Source organism: Vulpes lagopus, chromosome 1, assembly GCF_018345385.1.
Source record: "Vulpes lagopus strain Blue_001 chromosome 1, ASM1834538v1, whole genome shotgun sequence".
Taxonomy (NCBI): domain Eukaryota; kingdom Metazoa; phylum Chordata; class Mammalia; order Carnivora; family Canidae; genus Vulpes; species Vulpes lagopus.
Window position 1 is genome coordinate 177,196,169 of NC_054824.1, and position 21,797 is coordinate 177,217,965.

At 42.2% G+C, this 21,797-nt stretch overlaps 1 protein-coding gene and 1 non-coding gene across 2 annotated transcripts in view; one reads left to right on the forward strand and one right to left on the reverse strand.

The window, feature by feature from the left end:
- The window catches only part of HHAT (hedgehog acyltransferase), a 308,816-nt gene that overhangs the window by 259,789 nt on the left and 27,230 nt on the right, over window positions 1-21,797 (reverse strand). The window contains exon 3 of the mRNA XM_041771025.1: window positions 21,359-21,426. Coding sequence (XP_041626959.1) covers window positions 21,359-21,426 — 68 coding nt within the window. The remainder of the gene's footprint in view (window positions 1-21,358; window positions 21,427-21,797) is intronic.
- On the forward strand, window positions 13,143-13,257 carry LOC121474660. The gene has a single exon (XR_005983442.1). It is a non-coding gene; the product is annotated as a U5 spliceosomal RNA (small nuclear RNA).

The following is a 21,797-nucleotide window of genomic DNA, read 5'->3' on the forward strand; positions in this document are numbered from 1 at the left end:
GCCGGAAGCCTGATGTGGGACTCGATCCCGGGACCGTGGGATCACGCCCTGAGCTGAAGGCAGATGCTCAACCGCTGAGCCACCCAGGCATCCCACATTTATACCAAAAGTTTAAAAAAGCACCTGGCATGCTGCACTCACTACAAATTATCACTCGCCGCTAACTGCTAGTCTCAGTACTTCCTATCCTTTGTTAACCAGCCAGATTGTGTCATACTTTACATTGTAGTACTTGTTAAAACTTTGGTTCCATTTTCCAAATAAATATGGTATTGTACATTATCAAATAACACATGTTCTCCACATTCAAGATTCCAATACACACACAATCTGCTCATAGAGCCCTCATCCCCATAAAAATCATGGATCTGATCCAGTTCCTTCTATTCAAAAATGATGACATCAGAGCCCAGGACATGCCCACACCACATAGCCAGGCAGCAGCAGAGTGGAGAACTCAAACCTTTAACCTGGCTCTTGACCCTGGTCCAAAGCTCGTTTCTCCATCTCAAAAATTTCAAACTAGTGGAGAATAAATTAACTGAATAAAGGCAAACAAGGGGGCACCCAGGTGGCTCAGTCAGTTAAGCATCTGACTTCGGCTCAGGTCATGATCCCAAGGTCCTGGGATTGAACTCTACATCAGGCTCCCTGCTCAGCGGAGAGCCTGCTTCTCCCTCTCCCCACTCATGGTCTCTCTTGCTATCTCTCTAATAAGTAAATAACAAATAAAACCGTAAAAAGGCGGGGGGGGCAAACATGCTCAGAGATGTCAATGCTAAGAAAATGCCATTTTTGTAACAAAGATAAAGGTAAAAAGACACTAAAAGCCAAACCTGAATTTTTTTAATTCCCCCTCAAAAATATCTCAACATTTTACCTTTTTATTTTTTTTTAAGATTTTATTTATTTATTCATGAGAGACACAGAGAGAGAGAGGCAGAGACACAGGCAGAGGGAGAAGCAGGCTCCATGCAGGGAGCCCAATGTGAGACTCGATCCTGGGACTCCAGGATCATGCCTTGGGCCAAAGGCAGGCGCTAAACCGCTGAGCCACCCAGGGATCCCCAGAGCCACCCAGGGATCCCCCATTTTACCTTTTTAAATATAAAAAATGTTCTTAAACACTAAGAATTACACTTAAAATTCACAATCCCAGGGATACCTGGGTGGCTCAGTGGTTGAGCATCTGCCTTTGGCTCAGGGCATGATCCGGGGATCTAGGATCGAGTCCCACATCGTGCTCCCTGCCGGGAGCCTGCTTCTCTCTCTGCCTGTGTCTCTGCCTCTCTGTGTGTCTCCCATGAATAAATAAATAAATCTTAAAAAAAATTTTCACAACCCCAAGCTTACCTATGCTTCAAAACTTTTCCCACTTTATTTTTATTTTAGCAGGAAAACGATATAAAATATAAGAAACTAAAAAGACCTTGATGTTCCACCAAAAGGCCCAGGACTGAAAACCCTGTGCTGGTAAAACCCCATCAACAAAAATTACACAGTCTTTCATCATTAATTCCTTTTCAGAAAAGATCCATTTAAAGGAAATAAAAACATTTCTCTCATGTCTGTCTGTCCTCCATTTAAAATATTTACCTACAGGAAAGAACCGGACAGAAAGGCTGAGCCAGTGAACAGAACAAGATGGCCAATAACTAGCGGTTAATGATTCGGGTAAGAAAAATGTTGACTCGTCTGCTTTTATAGGCAAAAACTTTTCAGACACTGAATTCAATCACACAATTCAAGGCAAATGTTAGGGCCTCAAATCAAGAACAAGTTTTTTCAGATTCTGTTCCTTCCCCATTTCCTTTCTGAACCATGCAATTCTTAGTCAATTAGAAAACTATTCTTCAGTTCTTGAAGTGAATCAGACATCTACTGGGGATACATTTTAGCCAGACAGAACCAGGAAGGCTCCTCCGCAGAGAAAGGGGAGACTGAGCTCCAAGGGACAGTCATCCACATGCCATCTTCTGTGTCTGAGCTCCTCAGCCTTCAGAGTGCACACAAATCATCCACAGATCTTGCTAAAATGCAGATTCTGGCCCAGATTTTCATCTCTGGGATGGGGCCTGGAATTCTAGATGCCTAACAAGCTCCCAGGTGATGACAACTGCTGGCCTAGGGGCCACGTGGAGAGTAGCAAAGCCCTATCACTGATTAGGCCTCCCTACAGCTGAATATCCATCAGCCCAGAGGATGCTTAACAGCTCACCCCACCTCATACGATTCCCAGGCAGGGACACACTGAAGTGCACCACCTAATATTCACAAACTGAACAGCCATCATCCTGCTCACTACGGAAAGCTCTAAGCACCTATATTCAAGAATTTTAACTTTTTTAAGATTTTTATTTACTTATTTATTTGACAGAGAGAGAGCGAGAGAGAGCGCATGCAAGTAGGCAGAGCTGTAGGCAGAGGGAGAAAAGCAGGCTCCCTGCTCAGCAGGGAGCCCAACGCAGGGCTCGATCCAGGGACTCTGGGATCATGACTTGAGCTGCAGGCAGATGCTTAACTTACTGAGCCACCCAGGTGCCCCTCAAGAATTGCTTAAATGAGTTAAGTTAATATGCACAGTTATTCATTCTGATGCTTTTAATCTGCAACCAGGCAAAACCGAGAAGTCTAAAGCACATGATAGTTCAAAAGAAAGGGCCTGGACTTGGTATTCTTAACTGCCTCTTTCCCCAAATAAAGAGCAGAGTTCTGTTCCAGGCAGTGTAGGAAACCCTACAAGTATTCCTCATCCTAGAGAACTCACAACACCAACCCCCGACATCAAGGCACTTAAAATCTACTGCAATGCAAGAGAGGTCACAGTGATGTAATTCAGCCTCATGTAAAGTGAGACCTCTCCTTCTCATATAAATCACTAACATTCTGGGTATGTGTTTTCTAATGATAACCTCCCAACAACCCCTCTAGTCGTTTTGTTGTTGCTGTTGTTTTGTTTTACTCTGTGTGATAGATGAGTTAACTGGAGATTGGAATAGCCAAATTATTTGCTCAAAACTCATAGGGGAGAGAGTAGGATCTCAAACACAGGCCTACCTATTCCAAGAAGGATGTCCTCAGAGAGGCTAAACATCATGCCCCAGGACCAATGTCCAATATATAACAAAGCCTGATTTTAAAGCTCTAGGTCCTAGTGTGCAAAGTCCGTATTTCATCTGGTAAATACATATAAGAATAGTTAAGATGATCAATTTTAAGGTACATCCCAGTTGCATTAGGTCCATTTATAATGTTATACAGCCATAACCACAATCCATTTCCAGAATTTTCAGCTAGAATATTCAACTGCTTGACTCAATAACATTAAATCTGACATTATTTCTACACTTCTCTGGAGCCCGGGAGGGAGGATAGGTGGAGAATCCCATAGAATGATAGTAATTACTATGTATATATTCGTACTATGGATATATTTGATAATAATACATAAACAATAAACTATTTTACTGATAGCCCTGGAAACACAAAGCCAAGAGTTTTTAAGTTGCATACTCTGAAACAGACAGATACTTATAGATAAAACAGACAGACAGATATACTTGAGCTCACCTGCTCAAGATCCCCCAAACCCAGTCAAAAGGAAGAAGAAAGATTCTAGGAACTGGACTGAAAAGGAATGAATCCATGTTTAACAAAATGGAAACATGAACATTCAGAAAAGCTGCAACATCTAAAATGCTATGGGAGGGGTACAGTGGTGCAGTGGGCTAAGCATCCAACTCTTGGTTTCAGCTCAGGTCATGATCTCAGGGTGCTGATCTCAGGGTCATGAGATGGAGCCCAACATCGGGCTCTGCACTCAGTGCAGAGTCCACTTAGAGTTTCCCTCTCTCTCTACCCCTCCCCACCATGCTTGCTCACTCTCTCTCAAATAAAATGAAATAAGGTAAAATAAAGTAAAATGCCATGGGAAAGCAATCATCCTAACCTTCTTCGCAAAATAAAGTATTGGCTATGTATGGCAGATTCTCCCACTGGCTCAGTCAACACTCTCCCAACTCTTCTAACATGACTTCCAAAACATCAGAGGTCAGAAGGCAAAAAACTACATTTCCCAGAATTCCCCTGCAGCTGGCAAGCACATCTGCATGTGCCCCAGCTTCTGATGAACAAATACAAAATGACTCTGAAGGTGTTAGAACATAAAGATGCACAGGCCGTGAGACTCTTCTGGTAAGAACAGCGGTAGAGGCCCTAGTTTGACAGCAGCAGCAGCAGCAGTGGAGACTCCAGGGTCCAGTCAGTCCAGAGGGGCAGCAGCTACCCCATGTGGCAGTGTGGCTAGCACACCACAGCACTATCTGGTCAAGCTGGGACCTGTGCAGCAGCCACAGTTTTGCTCTAGAAATTGCTCCCGGGAGTTCACTTCGTGCCCATCCCTACAGTCCTTTTGACTATTCTAAAATCTCCATACATCCCTGCAATAAATTTCTTAAGGTGACTAGTGTGGCTTCTATTGTCTGCAATGGAATCTTGATCGACATGATATCGACACAGAGAATTTTTCTTCTGATTGCAGTCCAGCCTCAGCTGTATAGCAGAACCCACTACAAAAATAATTCACTTTGAAGAATACTATCCTGAAAAAGTCTATTCAGTGCAGGAAAATAAAATGAAGCAAAACACCAGCTAGGTCGGTCCAAGGAGATTCTAGAACTGGATAATGAAGGCAGTGAATGTCACATTCACAAATGCATCAATTTATAACATTTCAAAACCAAACAGAAAATAATCTACCTTACCAACCAACCTGTATTTTTCATCACATAACTTTTTTCCTCAGATAAACAGCATAGAGTTGAATATACTGTATATTACTGTTTTCCTTACTGTCATATCCAGCATTTTGCAAAAAAAAAAAAAAAAAGCATAACAGACATACTAGACACTTCTATATATCTATTTCCTAAACAGCATCACATTTATATTATTTACTTCAAAACCATACCTAAGTCCTCATCACATTGAGCAAAAATTATCTTTGAGCAGAGAAAATCTTTGTAAGGTCCTTGAATCCGGAAATGTTTCCCTGCATGTTCAAAGGCAGCAAGCTCACCTTAATGGCCTATAAATCTCCAAAGGAGAAAGAAGAGAGAGAGAGAGAGAGAGAGAGAGAGAGAACACTCATTTGTAAGGGCTCTATACAGGAGAAACACTGCTCTCTGGATGAACTCATGCTAATGATTCATTCAGCAACTGTTGAAATAGTTTTATCTTTCAACCTATGCTTTGCTCTAAAATAATTTGAACTAAATTATTTTATTGCTCACAGTTTCCAGAGACAACACTCTTCCACCAATCAACATTGCTTCAAAGATAAAATGTTTTTGGGGTGCCTGGCTGGTTTAGTTGGTAGAGCATCCAACTCTTGATCTCAGGGTCATGAGCTCAAGCCCTATGTTGGGTGTGGAGCCTACTTATAAAAAAATGATAAAATTCTTCACTAACACAACTTTTCTATAAATAATAAAGTCTCTGCTCACATGTCTTTGCCAGCCTGCACAGGTAAAGAAGATGCTCACAAGGGTGGGAATGCCATCAATAAGGCTAGCACAAGTGTTCTACTGTATATCATTCCTAGTCTCTTAACTGACCCTCATGATCTAAGCCTCACAAATCCATCCAGGGAAGTGCTCCACGGGAGAAAAGAGAAAGCCTCTCAAGATTACTTAATTAAATCAAGAAGACCTAAATTCTTTGAATCCCTTCAACCCAACTAACAACCTAAATGCAGCAGCATTCTCTGGCTAACTCTCTATCTACTTACTTCCTAGAATTTGCTCCAGATTATTCAAGATTTATGCTTATACTTGATCAAACTTGTATAGATTCTGTCTCCCTTCCTTGTCTATTCTACATTTCTCCTTTTCTTCCTGAAGCTAACAAAGAGAATCAAGTTTTTAAAAAATATATATTACATTCTAGTATGAAGTCAAAGGCACAAAAACCACATTCTATTCCCCACACCTCTCAAATTTGAAAAATACTATTATTTTCCATGAAGTACGTGGAGAAATGAGTTGTAAACAAGTAGTAAGGCTGATAAATAAGTTAGGAATCACAACAAAAAAAGTAATAGAACAGGATGGCTAGACAGCAAATTATTTACATAAGATTTCCCAGCTACAAACTCTGCTAATAAATCATGCATCCCACTGGTGTCACTACTCCCGAATACCAAAAAGACCAAGCGTGTCACAGTAACATGAAAGAAAACAATGATCCTCCACAACTCTGGGGGCCTTGGCCCCTAACATGGCCCTCCCATTCAGAAAATGTGCTTTCTGCTTAGGAAGTCTGCACACATTCAAGAAAACTTGTACACAACATCTCTGCAGTGGCCAAGCACTAGCAAACTGGAACTCTGGGTGGAATCCCCAAACATCAAAGGTCTCCAGGGCAGAAGGCAGAGTAAGAAAGATATGAGTGATAAAAGAGAGAAAAAAGAAAAACAGGCATTTTTGTCATCTATCCAGGGGGACAAGAGGGGAAGTCTTCATAACCCCAGATACCATTTCTCCCCTTGAATTGTGCACCCTGCATGAAAGGTCAGGAAAGCGGACAGAGTATGTGAAGTATTCTCGCCCACACCTTTTCCTTCTGTCGCCTTTGCTCATCAGCCGCCCAAGCTCTCAAAGAGAGACCTCCCTGTGAAACAGAAAATACCATATTGGTCTATGCCCCCAGTGCCTGCACAGAGCTCCTAAAACCCTTATAATTTCTTGTGATAAGAACATTGCAGGGTGGGGGGGGGGAAGAACATTGGGAGAATTTTTTGTCCCAATACTTGGTCTTTGAGTCTGGTTTCTAACACAGGGCTCCTAATTCTATCATCTGGGTTGAGAGGAGCATCTTTTGTTGTAATAAGGTGACTCTTGGTGGGCTCCTGGATGAGGGCCACTCACCAGAAAGACCAAGTCAGGATTAGAAGCTGAGAATTTTCTGCCCACCCTGCCATTCTCCAGAGAGGGGAGATGGGCTGGAAATCAAGTGAATGATCATGCCTATGTGAGGAAGCCTCCATAAAAATTCCAAAAGTACCAGTTTTGCAAAACTTTTGGGTTGGTGAACTCATGGTGGTGCTGGGAGAGGGGTGCTCCTGGAAAGGGCATGGAAGCCCCATACATCCCCCCTTCCCACAGCCCTTGCCTGTGCACTTCTTCCATCTGGATGTTCATGTGTATCTTTTATCATACCCTTCTATAATAAACTCATTTCTCCCTAACCCTCCCATGAAGAATAGCTAAAAACCCTGGATGTCAATATAGAACAAACTTAAGAAGACTCTGAAAGATGGAAATAAGAAAATAACCTAACTAGGAAACTCAGGATTTGAGGAATGACAAACAAAATAACTCACAGACGGGCTTCATAGTGGAGGTCGAGGACATGGGAAAGAATCATCAAACCTAAAGATAGGTCAATAGAAATTATACATTCTGAATAACAGAGAAACATAGGCTGAGAAAATAAACAGAGCCTCAGGGACCTGTCTACAATTATAAAAGATATAACTTTCATGTCGCTGAAATCCTAGAAGGAAAGCACGGAAAAAACGTGGGGCTAAAAAAAAATAAAAATAAAAAATAAAAACTTAAAAGTAGTAATGACTACACATTGCACAAATTTGGCAAAAAGTATAATAAGCCTACAGATTCAAGATGCTGAATGAACCCCAATTAAATTAAATACACCAATTAAAAGACAATGGCAGAATGAATTTTTAGGAAATAATCCATATCAATGCTATCTGTAAAAAAATTCACTTCAAATGTAACAACATAGGTAGGCTGAAAGTAAAAGGTAACGGATACACTATACAAAAGAAGCAATAGTCACTATATTAATATCACATCAAGTGAACTTTGGTGAAAGAAACTCACCAAAATCGTTAAATAATCATAAAAAGGTCAACCCAACAAGTAAATATAACAGCTCTAAATGTGTATGTACCAAACAACAGAGCTGTAAAATCCAGGAAAAACTGACAGAAAAGGAGAAACAGACAAATCCACAATTATAGTTGAAGACATCAGTACCCCTCTCTCAACAGTTAATAAAACCACTAGACAAGTAAGAAAGGTGGTAGGTAAGAAAGCTTACCACCAACCCACAGGACCTAATTAACATTTATAGAACATTCCATCCAACAGCACCAGAACACACATTCTTTTTAAGAACCCATGGAACATTCACTAAGATAGACTACATTCTGGGTCATAGAACAAATCAACAAATTTTATTTATTATTTTTAAAAATTTAGTTATTTATTTACTCATTACAGACAGAGAGAGAGAGAGAGAGGCAGAGACACAGGCAGAGGGAGAAGCAGACCCCATGCAGGGAGTCCAACATGGGACCCGATCCCAGGTCTCCAGGATCACACTCTGGGCTGAAGGCAGCGCTAAACCGCTGAGCCACCTGGTTCAGGGCTGCCCCCAGGCACCCGATTGGGCTGCCCCAAAATCAACAAATTTTAAAGAATTTCATCATACAGAGTGTATTCTCTGACACAATGGAATCAACCCAGAAATTACTACCAGAAAGATAACAGGAAAATCTCCAAATACCTAGAAATTAGTATCAGAAAGATAACAGGAAAATCCCCAAACACCTAGAATTTAAGCAACATACTTCTAAATAACCCATGAGTCAAACAGGAAGTATTGAGGGGAATAAAAAAACAGAACCGAATAAAAATGAAAGTACAATTATCAAAATATGTAGGATGCAGCTAATGCAGTGCTGAAAAAACACTTATAACACCACATATTTATATTAGAGTCAAAGTCTCAAAACTCTAAGCCACCATCTCAAGAAACTAGAAAATAAGCAAAATAAACTCAGAGCAAGTAGGAAGAAGGGAATCTAGATAAATTAAACAGAAAAATAGAGAAAAATCAGTGGAACAAAAAGCTGGTTCTTTGTAAAAATCAAGTTCACAAATCTCTAGCAAATGGACAAAGATTAAAAGAGAAGACAGCACAAATTATACATATAAGGAATGAAACAGGATATTTACCAAGCTCCATAGACATTGAGGCTAAAAAGGGATACCATGAACAGCTCTCTCTATACATAAACTTGACAACTTAGATAAAATGGACTAATTCCTTGAAAAACACAAACTACCAAAACTCATCCACTACAAAATACATAATTTTGTATTTTATTTTATTTTATTTTTTTTAAATTTTTATTTATTTATTTATGATAGTCACAGAGAGAGAGAGAGAGGCAGAGACACAGGCAGAGGGAGAAGCAGGCTCCATGCACCGGGAGCCCGATGTGGGATTCGATCCTGGGTCTCCAAGATCGTGCCCCGGGCCAAAGGCAGGCGCCAAACCGCTGCGCCACCCAGGGATCCCATAATTTTGTATTTTAAAATAATAATGTATTTTAAAAAATAATTTTAACCACCAAAAAATAAAATAAATTCATAGCTTAAAACTCCCTAAAAATGGGATCCTTGGGTGGCGCAGCGGTTTGGCGCCTGCCTTTAGCCCAGGGCGCGATCCTGAAGACCCGGGATCGAATCCCACAACGGGTTCCCAGTGCATGGAGCCTGCTTCTCCCTCTGCCTGTGTCTCTGCCTCTCTCTCTCTCTCTCTCTCTCTCTCTCTCTCTCTCTCTGTTACTATCATAAATAAATAAAAATTTTTTTAAAAACTCCCTAAAAATAAATCCCAGTCCCAAGTGGTTTCACTGAAGAATTCTATTAGACATCTAAAGATGTTCTCTTTGAGAAGAGGTAAATACTAACTCATTGTATAAGTCTAGCAATAAAGACATAATATCTAAAGTTAAAAATACAAGACTGCATATAACTGCTCAAAATCAGTACCAAAAAAAGAGGGAGAGAAAGAACTACAGTTCACTATGCCTTATGAACAGACACAAAAATTGCCAACAGAATATCAACAAATGGACTCCAGCAGTGTGAGAAAAAATTATACACCACAACCACATGAGTTTATCCCAGGCATAGAGGCTGGTTCAATATTGAGAAGTTAATCCAAAGTAACCTACCATATTAATATATTGTTAATAAAGAAGAAAAGTCCATTATCCTATCAATTAATACAGAAAAAAATATCTAGGATCCCTGGGTGGCGCAGCGGTTTGGCGCCTGCCTTTGGCCCAGGGTGTGATCCTGGAGACCCGGGATCGAGTCCCACGTCGGGCTCCCGGTGCATGGAGCCTGCTTCTCCCTCTGCCTGTGTCTCTGCCTCTCTCTCTCTCTGTGACTATCATAAATAAATATTAAAATTTTTAAAAAAAGAAAAAAATAACAAAATTCAATATTCAATTATAAAAACTCTCAAAAGACTACAAGTAGAGAGGAACATCAAGATTTTAAAGAACATCTATAAAAAATATGCAGAAATATCAAACTTAATGGTGAAGCCTGAATGGTTAAGGATAAGAAAGAGATAAGGATGTACACTCTCATCACTCTTATTCAACATAATACTGGGAAGTCCTAGCCAGTGCAATAAGAAAACGCAACTTATACAGATTAAAAAATAAAACTGTCCTGATTTGCAAATGACACAGTTGTCTATATAGAAAATTTCAACAAGTCAAAAAAGGGGAACAAATACTTCCTATAATAAATGAGTTCAGAAAATTCATAGGATACAAGATCAAAACATAGAAGTCAATTATACTTCTATATACTAGCAATTAGCATGTAGAAATTGAAATGAAAATTGTAAGACCATTTATAATTGCTCAAAAAATAAAATACTTAGGGGTGCCTAGCTGGCTCAGTTGGTAGAGCATGCAAGCCTTGATCTTGAAGGCGTGAGTTCAAGCCCCACATGTGGCATAGAGTTTGCTTAAAATAAAAATATAAAAAAAAAAATATAAAAAAAAATATAAAAAAAAATAATAAATAAAAATAAAAATATAAAAGTAAATTTAAGTGTTAATAAAAATAAAACAAAATAAAATACTTAGGCATAAATCTTGCAAAACATGTATGAAATCTGTATGCTAAAAATTACAAAATGCTAATGAAAGAAATCAAGAGGTAAATAGATCCAGCTGCCTTCATGGGCTGGAAGACGCAACACAATAAAGACATCATATTCCCAAACTGATTTATGTTTTAACAGAATTCATATCAAAATCCCAGCAAAATGTTTTGTAGATATAGAAAAAAGCTTGCTCTAAAATGTATACAGAAAGGCAAAGGAACTGAATGAGCTAAAACAATTTTGAAAAAGAATAAAATTAGAAAAATTACCTGATTTTAAGACTCATCCATAATCAAGGGAATGTGGCATTTGTGGGAAGACAGATACACAGATCAATGGAACAGAAATGAAAACCGAAAAACAGACCCATACTAGTCTGGCCAGTTGATTCTTTAGAAAGGTACAAAAACAATTCAATGGAGGAAGAATAGTCTTTTCAATAAATGGTGATGCAGCATCTGGATATCCACAGCAAAAAAAATAATAATAAATAAACCTCTACCCAAAAAAATTAATTTATGTTAGCTCTGTTGGTGTCTAGCTGGCTCTGTTGGTAGAGTATGCGACTCTTGATCTTAGGGTTGTAAGTTCGAGCCCCACATTGGGTGAAAAGAGTACTTTAAAATAAAATGTTTTTTAAAAAATAATAATAAATAAATTAAAATGGAACATGGATTTAGATGTAAAATGCAAAACTATGATACTTTTGGAGGGAAAAATGGAAAATCTGTGGGCCATACAACTAGGCCATAGTTCTTAGAAATGACACCAAAAGCACAGAGAAAAAAAAATTCAATAACCTGGACTTCTGGGAAAGACTCTAAGAGGATGAAAAGCAAGCAACTAACAAAAAACAAACAAACAAAAAAAAAACTGCAAATCCCCTGACAAAGGTCTAGTACCTAGACTATATAAAGAATTCCCTAAACTCAACAGGAAAAAAAATAAATCAATCCTGGGAGAAAACTGGCAAAAGACATGAACAGTATTTTACCAAAGGGAATATATGGGTGACCAATAAGCATGTGAAAAGATGCTCAGCATCACTAACTGTCAGAGAAATGCAAATTAAACCATGAGCTATCACTGCACTTCTATCAGAACAACTAATATTTAGAGTGTTGGTAATACCAGCTGCTGGGAGATATGTGAACAAACTAAGCATCTCAGCATTACTAATGGGAATGTAAAATGGTAGAGACATTCCGAAGAGCAGTTTGGGCAGCAGTTTGTAAAAGTAAACATAGACTTATCATAGAATCCAGCAATCGAGTACCTGGGTATTTATCCCTGAGAAATGAAAACTTACGTCCACACAAATACTTCTACACAAATGTTCACATCAGACCTATCCATAACAGCCAGAAACTAGAAACAACCAAAATGCCCTTCAACAAGGGAATGGTTAAACAAGCCATGGCCCATCTGTGTCATAGACTAAGACCCTGCAATGAAAAAGGAATGAACCACTGATACACACAGCTCAGATGGCTCTCAAGGGTGTTATGCTGAGTGGAGAATAATTAAAAAAAAAAAAAAAAAACAGCCAGTCTCAAAAGGTCACATACTACATGATTCTATTTGCATAACACTCTTCAAATGACAAAATGATGAGATAAGACACATAACAAGTGGCTTCCATGGGTTAGGGATGGGAGAGCAGCATAGGCATGACTAGAAAGCAGCAGCAAGAGGGAGTTCTTTGTGGTTCTGTGTCTTGCTTGCGTTGGTGGTTAGGGGGTAGCAAAAGAAAGCAATGGGACCATACTCCAAGTCCCAATAAGAAACTGGAATTTCTGTGGTTGAACCAGAACAAGAGACAGAGACAGACAGACTTCTGCTTCGCCCCCTAATGGTGGCTCCAGAAGCAGCTGCGAATACAAAGATACTGGAAGAAACTTCAAGTGGGATGACTCAGACTTCTCATTTGCATACCCATGGTACCCTGCTTACAGGACAATTCTTCAAATTCAAAAGATTCTTTCTTCCAACTGGACATTTCTGACTATGAGAAGTTGACTTACAGAATATCTTGTGCAAAACCTAAGGTAGGGAGTAGCTCTCATGGATCAAGAGCCACCATCAGTGAACTAGGAGTTGCAGTTACTGGAGTAGTGAGATTGGGAGGACCAAAGCTCATACTCTGGTTTCTCTTCAGATCGAATAAATCTTTCGCCTTTTACTAAAGATTTCCGTGGAGAGAAACAAGTGAGTCTTTCACTAATTTTTTGAGGCCTTGCTTTGCGTAAGGCTGCATTACTGGTTTGAATGAAAGATCTGGCCTTTTTAGGAAAATGGCAGGTATCTGTGCTGTGTTTTTGCTTTTTTGCTCTTGTTTCCATGAAATCTGGGAGTAAAATTCTGATGAACTAGTCCTCACCCACCCAGAGCACATTCACATCTCCCACAGGCCCCAGGATCTTACTCCTGCCCTGTACCTGTTTCCATCTCCCACAGGCCCCAGGATCTTACTCCTGCCCTGCACCTGTTTCCATCTCCCACAGGCCCCAGGATCTTACTCCTGCCCTGCACCTGCTTCCAAAGTCTTTTGAACAGAGACTTATCAACTGTCGTGTCATGATTTTAAAAGGCAACAGCCTTCTATCGAATGCTGACAGACACTACTTTCAGGGGATGTGCTGAAAGAAGGAAGTATCTCCTCTCCTCCCCACATCTCTCCCCAAATTTCAGCCTCAAGCCACAGTTCAAGTATCTCCTCTCCTCCCCACATCTCTCCCCAAATTTCAGCCTCAAGCCACAGTTCAAACTGCCTGGGCTGGAATGATCTCTGCTGCTTCTCTCTGAATCCTCTAAGAACGTTTATAGAAGACGCGCTGTGTAAATTAAGGAAGGAGTTAGCATTTGAATGTCCTAATCCGAAGTCCAGTCCCAGAGGGCTGCAATTTGAATAATTCCCATATTGGTATCTAGAGCAGCACCTGATAGTTTATTAGCATAAGCAATGTTAGAAATAAATAATTTACAAATGAGAGAAGTGGTGTTCAATGTAGGTTGGGGGGTTTAGCGATTTTCTCAGGCACTAATAACTCTCGTGTAAGGATGAGGCCTGGGTCCCCTGAGCCGGAGCCCAGAGCTTGGGGAAGAATCGCCCCAAGTCTAGTCCTCCTTTGGTTCTGTGTCCCTTCGCTTCCTACGATGATCCCCTGATCCGACTAGCAGTCTGCTCTCATCCACAGAGTAGGACTGCCTCAGCCTCAGATGAATCCTTCCTGCTAAGTGCTCGCTGGAGTACCTGAAGACAGAGAACAGAGGCTTCTTGAGCTTTCTAAAAACAGGTTTGATGGTAAATTTTGTATTCGGCTACTAATAAATGTTGCACACATGACACACTTCAGATCTAGAGTCTTTCCCTATAAAATACCACTTGGCAGCAAGGTTGTGGGACAGGAAGACATTTAATTCCTACATATCTCCAACTGTTGGGACCCACCAAGAATAAAACCAAAGAATTTGATTTTTGTTGAGCCACCAAACAGGCCTGGGTCAGTTCAAAACATGACCCTTCTGTTCAAAGCTCAACTCAAATCCACCTCCTCTGGGGAGGCTTCCCTAGTCATTTCAAGGCTAGAGCCTCCCAGCAGTTTTTGGCTATATTAACAAGAGACACTCGTGCATGTGGAAACACTTTGACAAGAGACAGTCACACACATGGAAACGCTTTGTTCAGTGTAATGCCAGGGCTAATTTTCAGGCAGGACACACAAATTGGGCCATTTGTCCTGGTTGTATACCATTGGTGTCTGCTTGCCTTGACTGATGCCCCTCCCCTTTGTTAAACACACAGAGCATCATCCCTATTTATTTTTTTATTTTTTTTAATATTTTATTTATTTATTCATGATAGTCACAGAGAGAGAGGCAGAGACATAGGCAGAGGGAGAAGCAGGCTCCATGCAGGGAGCCCGATGTGGGATTCGATCCCAGGTCTCCAGGATCGCGCCCTGGGCCAATGGCAGGCGCTAAACCACTGCGCCACCCAGGGTTCCCTACATCATCCCTATTTAAAGCTGTATGTTAGCCGGGCATTCTCCGAGGATAAGCAACTTGAGAAAGAAACCACACCTGTTCCTTCCCTTAACCCCCAGGACCTGCCACACTGCAGCCCGGGCTGCAAAGCAGTTGGTAAGCAAACAGTCACGTGTAAACTGACTGGTTTGTGGCTGAGAAATTTCTCATTCAAAACCTATATCCCCACCACATGATCTAAGTATTCATGGGGAATACCCACCCTGTCTCTATTCATCCCTCCCCCAACCTCCCACACACACACACACACACACACACACACACACACACACACAAGATCTCTTCATTTTGCACAGCTCTAAACTCTTGGTTCTAACTTCACCTTATTTTCCCTGGCCCTTCAAGTGCTTTTATAATGAAATAATATTTTCTATGAACTAGTAGATATAAAAGAGAGGAAGGCAGAGCAGGGACTTGGTGGCTAAGGGTTAATAAGCAAATTTCATGTGTATCCATGTGCATTGCAGATCCTATTTTTACATAAGGCAGAGAGTGACACTTGTTTCTATCCTCTCCAGGAAATCATCACCACGTATTTTTTTTTCCTGCCTCCCTGCAAATCTTCCACACATCAGTGAGAAAATCCAGCAGGGATGAGACTAGATCAGAGTGTACAGACAGGTAAAGAGCAGGAGTTCTTCACATTAAGAGGGAATTAAGCCCAACGTGTGCTCACGAACCTTCCTTCCACCACTAGTCTGTGTGTTTCTTGCCCCTGCCATTTGGAGATTCTTCAGCCACACTCTCTTTGCCTGGAGGGGCCGGCAGAGGGTACAAGAATATGCCTCTGCTGAGCAGCCCCCCTGTGAAGGGGCAAAGCTGCATAAAATCCAATTTTCTGTTAATAAGGACAGGCTGAAAGTTCTCACGCACAGCCAAACTGCTTATTAATCTGCACCCATCAGATGGAAGGAGGCAGAGATATAATAGGAACACTGGGATCATCTCTGAGGGGGTATGGCTTAATGAAAATGAGGTAAAACCTAAACTCTCTAAACCTGCCAGAATTTAGACACATGCAACAAAGCCAGTGTTGCTGAGGGACCAATATTCCTTTAAAATAGGCCCCCAATGAGACAGGCACGTTCACCCTAATCCAACGAACGTTACTGGATACCTGCTAAGTGTCAGGCAGGGAGGGGCAGAGATGAAAGATCCTCTTACATCTAAAACAGATAACTGTTAGATAACATAGGTTCAGGAAGGAGTCCTGGGAATAGAACTCATAGAAGAAAGAATTGCCAACTGGGAGAGGAGTCAGGGAAGGTTCCCTGTGGGCTGCTCAAGCAGAGGGGAAGAGCACACCAGCCTGCAGGAACTGTCCCGTGTAGGAAACGTCAAGGCATCTTCAGGGATGGCAGACAATCCTGTTACTTAGCAGCCAAGGGTGAGCACCAGGATCTGGGGTAGGGTCAGTGGCCAAATAGGGCTGCGGGTCAGCTATGGAGTCTGCACCTTCCACTGCAAAAATGGGGAGCACCAATGGCTTCTGCGGCACATTAGGAGACACACATCTCAGGACATTAACTCCAGGGACGCACAGATCCTGGGGAACAGGAGGAGGTTAGGTCAGGTAAGGGGAGGTTCAGGGTAGGCAGGGCAGGAAAATCACAAGGCCCCTGAAACAGGCCACAGAAGAAAAGACGATGGCCTGAATCCCTTCAGTAACTGTCTACTGCCTTCTGAATAAAGTCCAGACTCCACACAAGGTGCCCAACAGCCTTTGAGGTCAGCCTCTATGTTGTGCCATCCTCCTCCCGACACCGGCCTCCCAGCCTCACTTTCTCCTGCAGGTGCAAATACATGCTGTGCTTCTCCTCCACCTCTCCCCACTGTCTCCCGAGACCTCAGCTGGAATTGCCATGAGTCCAAGTCATACGCGCCTTCAGCTCCTGCACGCCCCACGGTCCAGTCATCACCTTCCCCCAAACCCAGGGCCCAGCAAGGAGAGAGACCGAGCCCAGAACGTCCCGGCCTCCCAGCACCAAGCGCACCCCCGAGAAGCCTCTTACACGATAGATGCTCAGGGAATATTCTTTCAGTGAACCAAACAGAGCTTGTTGCTTTTTTAAAGTGTTGAAATACAGAGGAATTAAAAAATGAGCTGAATCTTAAAATCTGTATAGGTAAAACATGAGTGCTAAAAACTGTGTCTGTACTTTAGAAAAGTACCTCTTTTCTCTCCATATTCAGACTCCAGTGATCAAGCTTCCCTTCTCTGATCTTGTCTTTTCTTCCTAGCCCTTCTGACAGATGCTGCAAATTCCTCTCTGATTCCACTTCTGAAAGAACTTCTTATCTACAAGGATGCCCCAGTTCCAGAACCTGCCACGGGAAGGGGGGTCCTCAGGAAAGGAGGAATTGATTACATGTAAAGTTTTTCGTTAATACATTAGGCTTCTGGGAACTCCCTGCAGTAGCAACCCCCGTCTAGATGTGAATGCTTCTCTGTAGAACATCACTTGCTTGCCAGAGAAGGGGAACCAGCAAATCTTAACTCTGAACCAAAGAGGTTTCCCATGGAAGGAAGAAACCACCACCACCACCGCAAAAACATGTACTGGGCCTCCATTCTGCACCAGGCACACCCAGGCTGGGTGTAATCTATCCAGCATCTCTTTCCCCCACAGCCTTCCCTTCCCATGCTCCAGATAATAAAACTAAGGCATGGAGAAGGTAAAAGATTTTCCAAAATGCGGTAAACCGCATCGTGAACTTAAGTCCATCCAACTCCAAACTCGTGTTCCTTCCACTGTGCCAACTGCCTTGAATCCGAAATAATAAAAGGGGAAAAAAAATCATGATAGTACAACCCGACACAGAGCTTCACTGGTATCAGTTCGATTCAGACTGTCCAGAAGACTGTTTACTACCACAAGCAAGGAACACAGGCCCTGAAAAGTTTCCTTTCTCTCAGGACCATGAGCCGGAAAAGTCGCAGCAAGAGAAGACAAGGAGATCACCACACACCAAGACAGAGAATGGCCAGAACTGGAAAAGCACCCGGCGGCGGGGCCCATCCCTGGCCACCCACAGGCTCCCAGCACGCAACTGCTCCAGGAAGCCACTGGAGCCTGCGAGAAGGGGAACTTCCAAGCCAGGAAGAGCAGACACTGCAAAGGAGAATGCAAATGTCTCAGCATATGGGATGTGAGCAGTCGCTGACAGCTGCATCTACACAAGCTCCCCCACCACATCTGGCCTCTCAGCAAGTGCAATCAACTTTATGCCAAAGAAATTACCAGGCCCAAAGGCCTTCCTGACTTGGGCTGTAACGCTCCAGCTCTAACATCATCAAAAACTGGAGGACTGGGGTCAGCCCCAGATGCCCTTCACTATCCTCAGCATCTTCACCTCCATCAGCATCTCCCTAATACCTCCTTCCCTTTCCCAATCACGGCAAGCCCCTTCGGAGCAATATCTCCTTCAAGGATGACCTTACCCAATCCTAGCAGTCTGTGGACCTCCACTGTATGGCAGCTTCCTCCTCCCAAAAGCAGTTTTGTGATCACCTGGGTCACAGTGGTGTCTCGCTGCTCTGACTATACACGCCGTCCCACTCAGCGTTTACCTCTGTGTCTCTCCACATGCAGTTCAAACTGATGCATTTTACTCCAATGTTGCAACCTGGCACAGTGTTATTCACTCTTCCCTGCAGTTACATTCAACAGAATACTTACCTTTTCTATTCTAGGCACTAAAGATATAAGATTGATGAAATCTCAGCCTGGTCCTTGTGGGACTCACAGTCTGGTGGAGGATGGGTAATACAAAATACAACTGTACAAATATATCACTGTAGGACACAAAAACACAATCCAAAGCATTATGGCCTATCACCCTATCTATTTTATTCATATCATTGAGCGTGATTTACTTACCTCGATCTGTCCCCATTAAGAGACAATGGGACAGGAACCTTGTCTGTCTGGTTCACTATTGTGTCCCCAACACTCTGTACAGACTTGGGCACAGACACACCCTCATTAAAAGTAGCATGTGTGCAAGGGGATAGAGAGAGAGAGGCAGGGAAGTGTCGGGAATGATGAGCAGTAAGCCCAGCTCAGAGGTCCAGGCAATGCTTCTATGGCAGGGAGCAGATGTAAGGAGCAAAAAAGGACCAGACAGGGAAGGGGAGAGATACAATCCCGAAGAGGAATCAGGCCAAACAAAAGAAATGGCAAATGAGAAATGGCAAAGGCTGTTTGAGGAAAGCCCCTTAATACTGCCATAGACCAGCACTTCTTTAAGACACATGTCAATGCCTGGAGACGTTTCTGATTGGCATGACTTGGGTCAGTAGTTGCTGCCGGCATACATTAGGCAGAGCCCAAGGAATGCTGCTACACATCCTACAATGTCCAGAACAGCTCCTCCACAACAATGGTCTAAAATGTCAGTAGTGCTGAGTTTAGCAGCCATAACATTTGAGGGATGGACTGGTCAGAGAACATTAAAACTTTTTTTCTAAAGTTCACAATTCCTACTTTCCCCAAATATCTTCTTTTGATTAGAGTTTAGAACAGAGTTGCATTTGTTTCCCACTTCCCATAACCTCAAAGGAGGGAAATACTCATCAAGGAGTGTCCAGAACCTGGCAGGCCTCTCTATTTGCTGAAACAAGATGGTCAGCAGACATCTGTGAACTCCCTAGTGCTACAGATGGCCCCAGGGTCTTTTAGGATCTTCACGAAGGACACAGTATCAATTGCCCTCATCTACTGACTATCCACCAGGACTCCTCATTTTCCCCCTAAATTCTTAGGCTCCAAACTACCCACCCCATTTACAAAGGATGAGATGTAGAAAGATGAGGACAGCAAGAGGTGCTCAACAGCACCAGACAGGTGGATGGATGGTCAGATAAACAGAGGCACAGACAGAGATTTTTCAGAATAGAAAAGGACTGAGTCCTTGAGCTCCAAGGGCGTGTATCTATGCTTGTGCACCTTTCCACAAAGGCAGGGTTGTCCTGAAGATTGACATCCCCTGACCCCACGCCCTGTTATGGAGGGTGGGGATTGGGGGTGCGGGAGGCGGTCTGTCATGGAAAATGCTTAGCAAAGGTCATCTCCCTGGACTCTACAGCCTTGGCGGGGAACCAAGCAGCTAGATTTGAAGGAGTGGTGACAGGAGCTGGGAAGTCAGCAAAGACAAAGCCCCTTTGTCTGGAAGTGGCACACACAGCAGGATGGCGCCTGCCCCCTGACAATGAAATCTGCTGCGGTAGCTCCAGAACCTGCTGGGGCCTGACCCTCTGTTCAGCTGCTCATACTGCCTTGCAATTGCTTCTCTGCTCAAGAGCTTAAAGTCTCTTAGTCTAAAATGGGTTTGCTTATTTTTCCCCTGGCAAACAATTCAGTATTGTCTGAAATGCCTGAACTGTAACTGTAAGAGGGGGGAAAAACAGAGTGTGAGAGAGAGAGATCACCATTTTTTTTCTGTTGTAGGAGATCCAATAGTGAAATATTTCTAAAGAGCAGATCTCAGACACCCACAAGGGCTATCTCCTGCTCCGTCTCAAATTCCACTATGACCAAAGTTTCCCAGATTTCCTCATCTCTGAAGTGGGCACAATACCATAGGCCTTACAGTCTTACCAATAATAACCTAACAGTCTTACCAATAAGAACCTAAAAGGGCTTATTTAAATCAAAAACACATACAAATGGATGCAATGAATGAAAGCTCAATTTGCATCCAACTTTTCAGGGAAACTTCTGTTGGGTAGAACAACAAAAGCCAGGAATGGCACCCCGTGCAGGAATGGCTTCCCAATCCCAGAAAAACCTGGGCCTTCCATCTAATACTGTGGCTCCATAGAGAGCCAGAGCTGGAACGAAAGGACAGATTACCCTAGAAAATCAAAATGGAAATTGAAGTAAATGTGCTACAATGCTAAGCAAAACCTGCAACTCTCACAGTAGAAAAATACCAGCATGGGCAGTGCCCAGTTTCCAAAACCCAGTTTGGAAATGAATTGTCTTCCAAAAGCTCATTTGTAAGATGTTCGGGACTTAGAATGCAAGCATTATTTTATGTCCCAAGCCAGCCCACAAACACAGATTGAACTTAAAATATATCTGGCACACTACATACTTAGAGGGAAAACAGTCAAAAGCAATGTTTTTTTTAAATATCATTTTTAAAATCAAAATAAAGGAATATAAATAAAAACCTATCAAAACCTATGAAAATGCTTAGAAAAACAAATACACAGCTCATCACCAGCCAAATACAAAAGTAATGCAAAATACTGAATCCAGGTTTGAAAATTGAGAAGCTTTATCATTTATCCACTGAGTACCTTCTTTAATCCTCCAAATAAAGTGCCAATCTCCAGGTCAAACTGTCGGTCCAGCTCCTCTTCATGTTCTGACGAGAAAAACAGTGTTTCATTAGTCAGCCTGATTTAACACTGGGTTGGTTTTATAGGAGAGACACTAAGAGAATTTGGAATATGTCCTGGAAAAGGTGCCTGTGCACTGAGCTACAGGCATGGAGACATGTCAGATTCGTTGACCTTCCGCTCTAGTTTTCTAGACCTAAGTTCCTGGAGATACGTAGTGGGGCTGATGGAAATGTCCCCTTCAACTTGTAATAAGGGTCACAAATGGAGAGGGATCAAGAGAGAAAGCTTCCAGCACCAGGAAGGAACCAAGGAAAGAACTGGTGCAAATGCCTCTCTTGTGATAGGTGGTAAAAAATTATTTTAAACAGATCACACCACAAAATGATGGTGATCA